General features: G+C 39.5%; 1 protein-coding gene across 1 annotated transcript; it reads right to left on the bottom strand.

Annotated features, from left to right (window-relative positions):
- Window positions 1-2,012: 2,012 nt before the first annotated feature.
- On the bottom strand, window positions 2,013-10,890 carry LOC149830414 (cysteine protease XCP1-like). Its single transcript, XM_090015456.1, has 4 exons — window positions 10,422-10,890; window positions 4,657-4,886; window positions 3,189-3,329; window positions 2,013-2,234 (listed from the first exon to the last, which is right to left on the bottom strand). Exons 1-4 carry the CDS (start codon window positions 10,888-10,890, stop codon window positions 2,013-2,015), a joined length of 1,062 nt encoding a protein of 353 aa, XP_089871582.1.
- Between the last annotated feature and the right edge of the window lie 3,296 nt (window positions 10,891-14,186).

Here is a 14,186-nt window from a genome sequence, read left to right as displayed (position 1 = left end):
TTGGTAGATTTTAATTTGTCAATCTCATTGGTAGACATGATGTTCAAAATAATCTCAAAAATCTTGGCACTAAGGATCAAACTGATTATTAATCTGCTCATCTCGAAATCTCAAATTGCATTCATCTCATGTATAAGGTTGCATGAGTTATGCATTGTGGCCCATGAAGCTATTCTCTAGAAAGCTTCACTTTATTCTCAAAATTGACTAGTAAAAGGCTTTTGATTCTCTTGATTGGTGTTTTCTTTTGCATTGTATAAAATCTATGGGATTGAGTGACAAATGACACTCTTGGATCATGGGCCTTCTTAATGCAATCTCTAATGTGGTCTCTATCAATGGCTACAAAAGTGATTTTTCAAGCCCAAGAAGGGGGTTGCGTCAAGGGGATCCACTCTCACCCACACTATTTTTTTATGGCTATGGAGGCTCTTTCGGTTATGCTTTTTCAGCAGAAGCAATGGAAAAGTTTCATGGATGCATGATCTCCCGGAATGTCATTGTTTCTCACTTGCTTTTTGTTGACGATCTGTTAGTGTTTGGGGAGGCAACATATCAGAACTTGTGGTCCTTATGGATTGTTCTTAGATGCTTTGCCAAAATTTTTGCTTTGCATATGAATGGTGGAAAAAGTTAGATCATGTTGTTCAATGACTCCACTGGGAAGTCACAATAGTTGGCATGAGGTATCTTCGAATGCAAAGGTGGCTCCCTTCCTATGAACTACCTGGGCCAGCTTTTGCTCCTAAGTGTCTCAAGGGAGGTGCATTATCAAGTGAGGTTCAAGGTCTCCTCTATAGTGCTTCATTACATGCAAAATTTCAAATTGCCAAAAAAGGTTGAAAAATGCCTCATAGTTATTTTTCAAAGATTTATTTGGTCTGTTATATATGAGGGTTTATACACCTCATTGGTGAGTTGGTCCACTACTTTCAGACCCCTCAATTTGAGGGGTTTAAGAATCCATAATCAGCATATCCTGAGCACTGGATCTAAATCTACTATCATATTATAGACCATAACAGATTCACCATGCTCCAACATACCTTGCTCCCAAGGTCCAAAATCTGAGAATCTTCTTTTCAAATCAAACTTACACTCTCACGTGGCAATGTCTTTGCTCCTACCATCCTACTCTACAAGATGTTTCAGTATCATATAATCAGACTTGCAGAGTCTTCAGAATACCAGTGGGCTCACTATAAAACGGCTTGAGGTGAGACATGTGAAACACATGGTGTATCTGCCCTTCATCGGGCAAGGCTAGGCTATCTTTCCAACCCACTCTTAAATACGATACAGATTAAAATACTTTGACAGAAGCTTATGATAGTCCTGGGCAAAGAGGGTCATATAGCCTCTGGGTTTCCTCTTCAACCAAGCCCAATTTCCTACCTAAAATAACCTTTTTGAATGGTCTCTGTCATAGATTTGTTTCATATGTTATTGGGCTTTGGTGATGTTTTGTCTCAAGGTAGCGAAAATCTCATCGCGCGTTCTCAAGTCTCAAAAAACTTCGAGAGATACAATACTCTCATGCTCATATGCTATCACCAACAGTGGTGAAAACCTGTACAGTGTCATTTCGACATTTCTCAAGATGGACACCACACCCATCTCGAAAGCTGCCAAGATGGGTGGCTGTCAAGCATGTCACTGCATTCCCATCCTGCAGCGATGCAGAATATAATGTGAACACATTTTGTTATTAGTTCTTTAGATAACTTAGTTCTTTAGCCCTTGGGTACACAGTCAGCGTAAAATAGATTAGGTTTTCTTTTCATGGGCAATGCTTGCAATATATGTAAGACATGATTGAAGAATGCCATCGTGAGAAACCATAAGCTCGTGTAACAATCTCTTGTGTAAATATCATATATATACTCCATTTCGTTCTAAAAAAAAAGTGCATCCATTCAACATCCAATCGCTACATTTTATCAGTCTGCTGCATGGGCTTTATTTAAAGGCCAAACAAACAGGTGAGCCACAATCCACACAAACTAAAGCACTTAAAACTGAACATGCTTTGTTGGGTAGGATGCCATCATGTTGATGCCACACAGTCCTTCATTGCTGCCAGTGTTCCTTTGCATTCTAATGTAGCCCCTCTCTCCCCACCTTGGTCCCCATGAGTTCTTCACAATGATGTAGTCCAACCCCTTTGATGTCCCAAACCCAACTGCAGTTACTCCATGGTCTAGGTCAGTATTACATGGCCCTGTGAACACCCCCTGAAAATTGAACAATTCAATGTAATGAATTGATCATCTCTAAAAAAGACATAATATTAAATCCTAATCAACTTTGAACCTTAACCAATCCACATAGAAAGATCCCCATAACCTAAGGCTCCATAATCAACTCTGTTTTAGCTTGTGTTTTATAGACTTGGTACTTGGAAGCTCCCTGGCCAATTGAACAACTCACTAAGCATATGGGAATATGAACCAATGTTGTCAAAACTGAATTGAATCAGCCATATTTCGACCCAAAATCAGCCAATTCAGGCCCAGCTAAGCTGAATCGGGTCGAAACCGCCTGAATCGGAACTGATTCGACCGATGTTTATATTTATTTTTGGATTTTTATGTTTTCTAATTTTTAAAAAAATATTTTTCAATAAACCGATCCAAAATAATTTGATCCAGAATGATTCGAGCTTCTTTTTGGAAAATCTAGTTCGATTCAGAAGCCAATTCTGCCAACATTGATATGAACCAAATTACTAACAGGAACACCATTATGTTGGACGAGCAATAGGCTGGCCAAGTCCAGCCCAACCTGAGGCCGGGCCCAGACTCAGTCTCACTGATAACCTGACCCAACTCATGTTGGGTTCAGGCTGAGCCCAGACCATATCGGGCTGAGTTCCAGGTGGGTCGCATTGGGCCAGGGCCCTTTAAACTCGACTAGTAATAGCCAGGCAGGGCTGACCACAATTGAGATGTCATTTTATCTCTACCCAGAACTGACCCAGGTTGTACCAACAACCAACATTTATCAGCTTCAGGCACATTTTGGGTCGGGTACCTGGCCCGATGTCCGCCCCTAAACACCATGAACTTGAAACATGCAGGATTCAATCAACAGATACCAAGTTAAATGTCCCTTAGCCTTGAATTGGGAAGGATGTTTGAAAAGATTAATGGAAGAACAAATGCTAATTTGAGCACAAGGATGCATACCCCACTGTAGAATTGGAAGTCTCTTCCTGAAGCCTCGATGGCAACTGCCACAGGTTGGTGTGCTAGAGCTTTCAAGAGGCTTTCTTCATCATTTTCTGGCACATCTTCGTATCCACTAATGGTCACAACTTGAAGATCTCCCTAATAAGCCACCAGCATTGTCACGTTTGTCACATTCATGGGAACAGGTACTCTCTCTCTCTTATATATATATATATATATATATATACTTGATTTTTGAATTGATTGTTGGGTCATCCAATTCCCATAAGTAGGTAGGTTCTTAAAGGTTTAAAAATTGACGGTCCAAGATTTTGACAAATATTCAACTTAAGAAATCATATTTTTATCGAAAAAACATGATCTAAGTATTCTTTCTTTGTAAATTTTTTGAGAGGAAAATATCAGATTTTATATATTTAGTTAAAAAAGGTTACAAGAAATGGCAAGGAGTGACGAGATGTTATTCCTTCCAAGGAACGGACGTGCAAATTTAGCTCAAAAAACCTAGAACATCAATTCTTTTGAAGGATAACCGGATCGTCAGCTCTCCGTTTGGCAGCACATGCAATGGTGCCAATATCAAGTGAAGTTCCCGATTACTGCCTATTATTCCCTTGATGTATGATCAGATTTAAGATAAACATGAAAAACGCCCTTAAAAGCCTGGTTAATTGGGTGGTTAGCAGCTGTCATCTTATATATATATATATATATATATATATATATATATATATATATATATATATATATATAGAGAGAGAGAGAGAGAGAGAGAGAGAGAGAGAGAGAGAGAGAGAGTTTGTGTAGGGTTAGGGATGGCAATGGACAGGGCCGGGGTGGGTGACAAGGTCTCCACCCCCATCCCGTCTCAAAACCCAAACCTCCATCCTCTCACATGGATGAATTTTAACCTCCATCACTGTTTCATGTCCTCCATCCCCAGTCCAAATTGGGGCGAGGCAGGACGGGGCCCATTTCCCCTCGGCCTATTGTCATCCCTTAAAAAGATTGGGGATGGGGCAAGGCGGGAATCAGGATGGGGTGGGGCAGGGGAGAGCGTAAGTCCATCCCCGCCTCCATCCCATGCAGGAATGGATTTTAACCTTCATCCCCGCCTCCATCCCCGTTTCATGCCCTTCATCTCCCGTCCAAATGGGGTGAGGCGGGGCGGGCCCCCTTTTCCCCGGGTCCATTGCCATTCCTATGTAGGGTGGGTCATGAACGCCCAAAATGTTCGACCAAACTTTGAACTCATGATAAGTTCCACTGATCGTGCATGCGATCAAAGTTGCATTTTTTTGCGTGCTCAGGAACCCATTAGCGACCACTGTTAAAAACCAAAGGGTCTTAGCGGTTAACAACTGCCGCTAAAAGCCCTCAAATAGGACCCGCGATGTGCAGCTGTGCGTCCGAGCATGGTTCGACGATACTATATATATAAACACTGATTTGAGTTGTGGAATACCTTCTTCTCTAAACAGTTGCTTTCTCTCATGAGATAGGGGTAGTCCTCTGTGTGTAGACCTCCATTCTTGACAATGAATGAGTAGGCATAGTCAATGATGCCACCGTTGCATCCTTGGTTGTAGTTATCACAATCAACGAGTTCTTGCTCCGAAAGAGAGGTCAGATTTCCTGTCACAATTTGGCTGATGCCTTCCACAGCAGCAACGGTGGAAAACGCCCAACAGCTACCTGCATTTCCCGTAATAATCTGGTTATTTTGGAACACAATCTACCATTAAATATCCTGCTCTTACGTTTTGATATTAGAGGAACACTATTGAATGTTTAGTTATAAAGTTAGTTTTTGCAGCTACGTATCATAATATTGGTAAAACTCATATCTCATGAAAAACAAAATGGCAAATGGGAATCAGTAGATGGCCAAAAACCTGCAATTTGATTTTTAATGAAGACACAAAGTTAATGTAAGATGCATTTTGAAAAACCATTCAACCCTTAAAACCCTTTTACTGGTTCTTGGCCATCCCCCCTCCCCCACAAAAAAAAACACAACACAAAAAAAAGAAAAAAAAAGCAAAATAGATTGCCAATAGCCTGCAGATGTAGTAGGAAATAGGGATGGCAGTGGACGGGGAAATGGGGCCCTCCCCTGCCTCGCCCTGTTTGGATTGGAGATGGAGGACATGAAACGGGGATGGAGGTTAAAATCAAAACCCGGGGATGGACTTATGATTTGCACAGCCCCGACAAAAAACACAAAAAAAGAAAAGAGCAAAATAGATTGCCAATAGCCTGCAGTTGTAGTAGGAAATAGGGATGGCAGTGGACTAGGGGGGAACCCCAGCTCCCCCCCACTGTTGGATCGATTTTCGGATCACACAGTTTCACAATCATAATCATGATATAAATCACAATATGCAGCAGAATACAAATCATGATTTTCAGCAGATCGAAACATAAACAGGGAGTATGCATGTTGGGTTCCACCATATGCCAAAATCCAGACAGCAGCATATGAACAAGCAGATGCACAGAACACAATAAAAACAATGACAGCCATTGCTTAGGTGCTTGCTTTAATCCATATAAGGATTTCTCAAGTTTGCAAACTTTGCGCTCTTGCCCTAACACTACAAAACCTTCAGGTTGCTCCATATATATCTCTTCATCTAATTCTCCATTCAAAAATGTCGTTTTCACGTTCATTTGATGGATTTGAAGCTTATATATGGCAGCCATGGCAATCAGAATTCTAATAGTAGATATTATGGTTACAGGAGCAAAAGTATCAAAATAATCAATACCTTCTTTTTGTTTAAAGCCTTTTGCAACCAAACGAGCTTTAAATTTATCAATTGTCGATCAACTTTTAATTTCTTTTTGAAAATCCATTTGCAACCAATAGTTTTGCAACCAACAGGTAAATCCACTAATTTCCAAACATTGTTAGACATAATCGATTCTATTTCATCATTAATAGCTTCTCTCCAAAAGGCAACATCTTGAGAAGACATTGCCTACGTACGAAAGTACTTCCCTTAAAGAAGATTCACCCCCACATACAGTTTCCCTCAGGATACAATAGCCTCGACGATCAGACCAGTGCACTCCGACAGATCATCCTTCGAAAATAACCTCCATGAACCGAAGTTGCAGAAAATCCCTTTCGGGATAACTTAGGAAAAAGAGAGAGAGCAATAGAGAAATGGAAAATCACAGAGCCCTTCTTCAGAGATTAGTCCGTCTCAGATCTGTCGTAACCCCAGCCCTAACCACATTTTTATAACCCACGAACGGTTACAAAGTTAACGAAAAATTGAAGATTCGAGATCCGTTAAAGAAATCCGAAGAGCCATAACGGGCACGAACTACGAGGAGTCATGACCCGTTATTATTCCCATAACCCATTAAAGAATCCAAATATCCACAGAAACTTTGGGCAAAAAGGTATTTTGGTCTTGATTGGATATGGCTCTAAAGGGCCAATTACCCGAACCTGACCCAAATCCGCCCGGTCCAGCATGGCGGGCGGGCGCGCACGCGCGTGTGTGTGGTAGTTATCCCAACCTCTTATTCTCAAAAACAGATGTAAGAGTTTACATGTGGCTTATAAAGCCCACAACAAACTCAACCACAATCAATATGAGACTATTCCACGTCATCACAACTACTTTTCCAAACAGGCCACGTTTCATATTTGAATTCTCTCTCCCTTCTCTTCTCTCCAAAAGGCAACATCTTGAGAAGACATTGCCTACGTACGAAAGTACTTCCCTTAGAGAAGATTCACCCCCACATACAGTTTACCTCAGGATACAATAGCCTAGACGATCAGACCAGTGCACTCCGACGGATTAGACCGGTGCACTCCGACAAATCGTCCTTCGAAAATAACCTCCACGAACTGAAGTTGCAGAAAATCCCTTTCGGGATAACTTAGGAAAGAGAGAGAGAGAGCAATAGAGAAATGAAAAATCACAGAGCCCTTCTTCAGAGATTAGTCCGTCTCAGATCTGTCGTAACCCTAGCCCTAACCACGTTTTTATAACCCACAAACGGTTACAAAGTTAACGAAAAATCGAAGAGTCGAGATCCGTTAAAGAAATCCGAAGAGCCATAACGGGCACAGACTACGAGGAGTCGTGACCCGTTATTATTCCCATAACCCATTAAATAATCCAAATATCCACAGAAACTTTGGGCAAAAAGGTATTTTGGTCTTGATTGGATATGGCTCTAAAGGGCCAATTACCCGAACCCGACCCAAATCGGCCCGGTCCGGCATGGCGGGCGGGCGCGCACGCGCGTGTGTGTGGTAGTTATCCCAACCTCTTATTCTCAGAAACAGATGTAAGAGTTTACATGTGGCTTATAAAGCCCACAACAAACTCAACCACAATCAATATGGGACTATTCCACGTCATCACAACTACTTTTCCAAACAGCCCACGTTTCATATTTGAATTCTCTCTCCCTTCTCTTCTTACACCTATCCCCCCCCCCCCCCCCCCCACACACACACACACACGTTTGGACCGGGGATGGAGGCAGGGATGGAGGTTAAAATTAAAACCGGTGCGGGGATGGAGACGGGGATGAACTTATGATTTCCCCTGCCCTGCTTCGTCCCCCATCCCCGTTAGTAAGATGCTAAAATACTCCTTAGGGATGGCAGTGGACGCTGGAAAAATGGGCCTCGCCCCTCCTCATCCCGTTTGGACCGGAGATGGAGAACATGAAACAGAGATGGAGGTCAAATTCAAAATCTGTGTGGGGATGGAGGCGGAGATGGAGGGCAAAATTTTGAGACGGGGCGGGTGTGGAGACCTTGTCCCCTGCCCCCACCCGGGTCCACTGTCATCCCTAGTAGGAGAGTAAATACAACCGGCACAACTTTGGAAAAATGCCTACCTAGTTATTACCACAAAATGAAGGCCGTTAAGGCAATGGATCCAGAATTAATTTCTATATTGCCGCTAATTAGTAGTGTTAACGCAAAATAGGCAATTAATTCTGATTTTTTGACTGTATGATCTCTTTCATGAAGTTTTTCTTTGTCACTGATTGTCCTTTGTCTTTGGTCCTTCCAAACTTGCTATACTAGACAGTTCTTCTCTGAAAGTGTGTGATAAGGTAAACCTGTGACAAATATCTCCAATATTTGAAAAAATGTTGCGATATTCTGCAAAAGCGGATGCAATGATGAAAAGATGTGATATTTCCAAAATATCACTTATTTTGAAAATAGTGTGCGTTTGTTGCAATGCTAATTCCATAAAAGCAATTTTTGTCTTACTTTTTTTATTATTCATAATTTTATTATTTTTGTACTGTGTTTATATTTTCATATTTTTATTTACCGACTAAGATTTTCCCAAGAAAAACACGAATTTCCAATGTATTATGAGATTTTCTAAGCATAAATTTTATCTAGAATGAGGTTGGAGACATTGCTATAAAATGCCCAGTTGATATAATACATAGGGAAGCTCATTCTGCATGCTTTTCTTCAAATGTAATTATAGAGATCCGAGCCCATTAGGGCTCAGCTCATTAGGTTGGGATTAGGGCTGGTAAACGAGATGAATGAACCGAACAAGGCATGTTTAGGCTCAGCTCATTTACTAGTGGATTGAGCTTGTGAGTCGACTTGTGTTCGTGTTTAGCTGAGTTATGCTCGATCTCAACTCATCCCGAGACGAGTTGAACACAAGCTGGCTCATGTAAAACCATTCCATGTTATCTATACATAGAATATATATGTTTTTTATATATTACACTTAAATTGTATACATTTTATATATTACACTTAGGACTTCATATTTTATGTATATAATTTTCATGCATCCTTTTCTTTGAATATATGTTTTATGCATTCTTCTTTATATATATAGCTCCCAGGCCATTTATCTCTCAAACCCTTTTAGAAAATATACTTGCATGTTTTTTTTGTTTAATCTAAATCCTCATATTTGATCTCTTTACTTTATTTCATACAAACATGTTTTAGTTTTAGCATTTTTAATGTTTGGATGTGTTTTTAGCTCAACTAAAAAATCAATGGTATATATTGCACCAAAGACTTGATTAACCAAAAAATGAATAGTTCTTGTTAAATTGGTTAGACCCAAATAGGGGTGGCAATCGGGTCGGGTTGGCGGGTCGGGTTGGCGGGTTGGCGTGTCAGCATACCTCAACCCGAACCCGACCCGTTTATTAAACGGGTCGGCTGTGGCAAACACGAACCCGACCCGTTTAATAAACGGGTAACCCGACACGACCCGCCAACCCATTTAATAAATGGGTTGGGTCGGGTAAACAGGTTTTCAGGTTCGCGGGTCGGGTTGGCGGGTTGATGGATCGGGTTGGCAGGTCGGGTTGGCGGGTTGGCGGGTCGACCCACCCGCCTAACCCATTTATTAAACGGGTTGGCGGGTTGGCATACCCCCAACCCGAACCCGACCTGTTTAATAAACGGGTTACACGGGTCGACCCGTTTATTAAACGGGTTGGCTTAAGCCCAACCCGAACCCGCCTAAGAGGCGGGTTGGCGGGTCGTGTCAGAAATTGCCACCCCTAGACCCAAAACATGGTTTTTAGCAAATCAGCAATGATAAATGCATCCACATGTTTGAATTAAACAAGAAACTTATGCAAATCTCTCTCTCTCTCTCTCTCTCTCTCTATATATATATATATATATATATATATATATATATATATATATATATATATATATATATATATATATATATATATATATATATGGGTAAGGCTAAGCCAAACACCTTGTGTTCAAGCTCAACTCGTTTTAGTTAAATGAGCTGCACATGGCTCGGCTCACCATCTATACAAACCGATCAGGAACGAGTCCACAGAAGGCATTTCTTGCCACAAAGTCGAATATGAATGTATTCTCCGGTGGGCAAAAAAAACCTCTAGGGTTTTACCAACTGGAGGTTGGTGATTGGGGGCAAAGGGGGGTTGTGGTTTCCCTTGGCCTAGCCAAATTAAAATTAGAGAGGTCGGAGAGTGGATCAGGTGATATGAAATATCACCTCCCATTAATTTTTAATTTCATTGTCTGGACTGCAGATCCATGTTCTGTTCTCATGTGTGGGCCCACACCCACCCACAGATCTGGGGTGCAGATTCAAAAGCGTCTGTGCTTCGGTGATATTTTATATCATCCGATGTGCTTCCACCTAACACGAGCCTGATCACAGAAGAGAAAAGGAAGAGTAATCTCAATCTAAGCCTTACCACATTGCCCTTGGTTCTTCACACTAGTGACAGCCCTTTTCATCCTCCAATCAACAGACTTTGGAATATCAACAACATTTCTGTACCTAAAGTCTTTCCTTAAGTCACCAACTTCTCTTTTCCTTGGCAGAATGGCTTTGGTACCAAGATAGTAGTAGCTCTTGAACTCTTCATGGCTCATGTCTGCAAATTCATTCAGCCCAAGCCAGTAACTCTTGTTCTTCCTGTTAACTTTATCAATGTGCATAAGATTGTCCTTGAATATCTCAAACCTCTGTATTTTCTCTTCGAAAGTGTCGTAAGCCTTCCCGTGTTTGGACAACCATGACTCGAACAAATCGATAAGTCGTTCTTCTGTGCTAAGATCATCTTCGGCATACCCAATGATCGAAAAATCGCGAGAATATGCAAAGGAGATGAGAGTAAGGAAGTAAAAGAGAACAACGTAAATGGAAGTGGAGAAGGCCATTTTTGAAATAAGGTGAAGACTAGCTACAAAGATTTTGAATGCTTATTTGCGGACAATATGATGAAGTTTTATAGGATGGCTTCTACTTCTCTTCAGTGTAAAGGCTACATAAAATAATAATGCAAAATGATGCTGATACTTTAAGCATGGGATGCTAGCAGGCTTTACTGATAATGTTTGGATCCTTAAAATGAAAGCAAGAGTGCAATAATCAAAGAAATAATAAGAATATAAAAAGAGGTCTTAAGAGGCATCAGGTTTGAAATTCAGCAAGGGCACCTTGTTAGACAGTTAATTGCTCACACTTGCCCAGCAATTTTTATAGATAATTCTAAATACTATGATGGTATATGCATATCTTGGTTCCTGGAGAACTGGCCTAACACCATCAGTACCACTAGTTGCATTATATGAAAGAAAGTATGACTAGTCACTCATGATCAAACTTAAACATTTTCTCTAAGATTGATTTTCAAGTCTTGGAACATCTTTGTGGTCATCAGTTTATGCTTCACACTATTTATATAAAAGCATTTGGGGTTGAAGATCTTCTTACTTTTAATTCCTGAGAAATGTAATTTAGTTAATTGCTTTCTTGTTTTACCACTACAAGGAAGTGTGGTCCATTACTGTTTATCTGTGAACCCAAAAGACAGTAAGTACAGCAGGCTGAGCCAGTGTGGCTAGATCTCTGCGCCTGGGGCGGTTTCTCCAAGTAAAAATAAAAAAAAGTGGCCTGATTCTCAGCAAGGGTTTCTCGTCATAAAAAAAACAAAAACAAAAAGAAGGTAGAAATGATTCCACCACCCACCAATCTTGTAAATGATTATATTGGAAGGGCAATTTACTTTTGACTAGACAAAGTGGGTCCCCTGCTCCTTCAGCTGTGGGCCTTGAAAATTTATCCTTACAGTTACAGTATAAAGCCTCTCTTGTGGACTTCAAAATTCAGCTTTTTGCTATTAGTTTGTGAAGTCCATTTATTAGAATCAGAACTTTTGGGAACTTATTTTAGTGTACAAATGATTGAAATATTGGTCTTTGCTGGAAGCTTTACTTCTCAAACACTGTATCTAATTTGGATGTTCTGGATGTGTAGTTCAAATTTGGGGTGTCAAGCTGAAGGCCCAGGATCGAATCCCTCTGCCACATGGGGTGGCTGTTGTTCTGGTAGGGTCCCCCTAACCCCAGCTTGCCTTTCAAAAAAAAAATGGGGATTTACCATGTGGATCAAAGTGTTGAATAGCCAAATATGGGTGTTAACCATCAACAGATGCTTGTATCTAACTTAAAAAACCAAAAATCATACAGCTCTATATGGATTTCATATATGTTAGACTAGATTTAGTGGAGTTATAAGTGATAACACGTGGCTTAATGGTGTGAATTTAAACATGAGGATATAATTTAAGAACAAGTGGGCTCATACTGTGGCTCAAATATGCTTATGCCAAACCTATTTAAAGAGCCATTTCTAAATCATGTGGGAAATCAGCCCGACTAAGGTTGGACCAAAAGATAAGCGGATTCACATGCTATCAATCGATGAGTTGGATCTAGCTCAACCCATAGACACCAATGATTTTGATAACAGATTGATATAACTAGGTTACATACAGGTTAATAGTTGTCATCCAAACAGCAAAACCAAATTTCCAAAGTTTTTCAGAATTCAGGTTAATTTTGATCCAGGTTTCCAGGAAAACCATGCAAGTTTTCTTAGCATGTCATCCAAAACAAGGTTTTACCTAGATTTTCCAAACAAACCTAAAACCAGGTTTTACTCTAAAAAATCAAGTTTTGATGCTAAAACCAGGTTTTTAACCTTCATCCGGGCCTAAGTGGTTTTAGGTCGACCACATGTTTGTTTCAAATTTTAAGTGATTCATTAGGACCATATTGAGTTGGATTTTATGATGGAAAAAATGGTACGTCTTAAACAAAAGACTACACACGTACATGGTCAGTGTATATGAGGGATGACTGTATTTTTTTTTTCAAACAAGGACACAAGGGACATGATTTTTTTTATCATGGCACTTTTATGTTTTAACATATAAAAATTACTGAAAATGACAGTACGACAGAAATGCCCCATAATTTTCATGATACTCTCCATGTTTAAAATCACAAATATTTGGTTTTAAAAAGTCTTTTTTACCCTTCGTCCTAAATATATATGAATTTCTTCTCAAATATGTTGCTGTTTTATAAAGAACAATATTTATTCTTATATCTGCATCTCTCTTGTCCAACATCAAAACTTGCATTTTTACAATCATTGAAAAGTTGAGACACAAATCTGCAACTTTTTTTGTTTTGAGTTTGTACCGAAAACCCTTCTAGAGTTGCGTTTATGAGTTTCAAAATCAAAATAGAAGCATGCTCTACAGACTGAAACAACTAAATAGTTCATCTTCTAGATGATGTTTTGACCTAAAAAATAAAGAATTTAAAAAATATATAAAAAAACTAAAGAAACTAAACAAAAATACCTTTCCAATGACACTTAATTCCTTGAAAAATGATAAATGGGCACTGAGTTACAGCCCCCGACAATGTTCCTAAAATAAGAGATGAACAAATACAACTGCACATTTTTTGTCTGTTCTATGCTATTTTTTGGCTACATGCACAAGAAATTTGAAAAAACAACAAAAAGAATAAAGATAGGTTACAATGTTAGTTTTCTAACGCCATAAAGATCACCTTGATCTGATGAGCAATTGGAGAAAAACATTCTCTAAAAAATATACTATTCAGCATATTTTGAAAAAAAGTAGCATATTTGAGAGGACATCCACATATTTATAAGGAAATCTGCATATTAGGAGGAAGTTTGCATGCTAACATATGCGGACTTCCTCAAAATATTCAAACTTCCTTATACAAAAGTGCAAAAAAAGACATTTAATGATACTTTCAAAGCCCTACTAAAAACAAAATAAAAAATGTCGAGCACTGCTAAATGTTACATTTGAAACAAAATCCGCATATATATAAGGAAGTCTGCATATTTAAACATGTAGGCTTCTTTCTAAATATATATAAGGAAATCCACATGTATATAAGAAAGCTCTATATGGATTTCATATATGTTAGACTAGATTTAGTGGACTTATAAGTGATAACGTGTGGCTTAATGGTGTGAATTTAACTATGATGATATAATTTAAGAACAAGTGGGCTCCTAAGGTTGGACCAAAAGTGGATTCACATGCTATCAATCTATGAGTTGGAACTAGCTCAACCCATAGACACCAATGATTTTGATAACAGATTGATAACTAGGCTAC

The sequence above is a fragment of the Nuphar pumila genome, chromosome 8 (assembly GCF_984573655.1).
Source record: "Nuphar pumila chromosome 8, dmNupPumi1.hap1.1, whole genome shotgun sequence".
NCBI lineage: Eukaryota > Viridiplantae > Streptophyta > Magnoliopsida > Nymphaeales > Nymphaeaceae > Nuphar > Nuphar pumila.
The sequence above is the reverse complement of the archived record's forward strand: the minus strand, read 5'-3'. Positions and strand labels throughout refer to the sequence as shown.

Excerpts from the sequence above, each read along its gene's own strand:
- LOC149830414 (XM_090015456.1), bottom strand. The coding sequence starts at position 10,890 with ATGGCCTTCTCCACTTCCATTTACGTTGTTCTCTTTTACTTCCTTACT. Across the intron at positions 3,330-4,656 it reads GCAACTGTTTAGAGAAGAAG|GGAGATCTTCAAGTTGTGAC; the intron begins GTATTCCACAAC and ends GTGGCTTATTAG. Across the intron at positions 2,235-3,188 it reads ACTTCCAATTCTACAGTGGG|GGGGTGTTCACAGGGCCATG; the intron begins GTATGCATCCTT and ends TTCAATTTTCAG.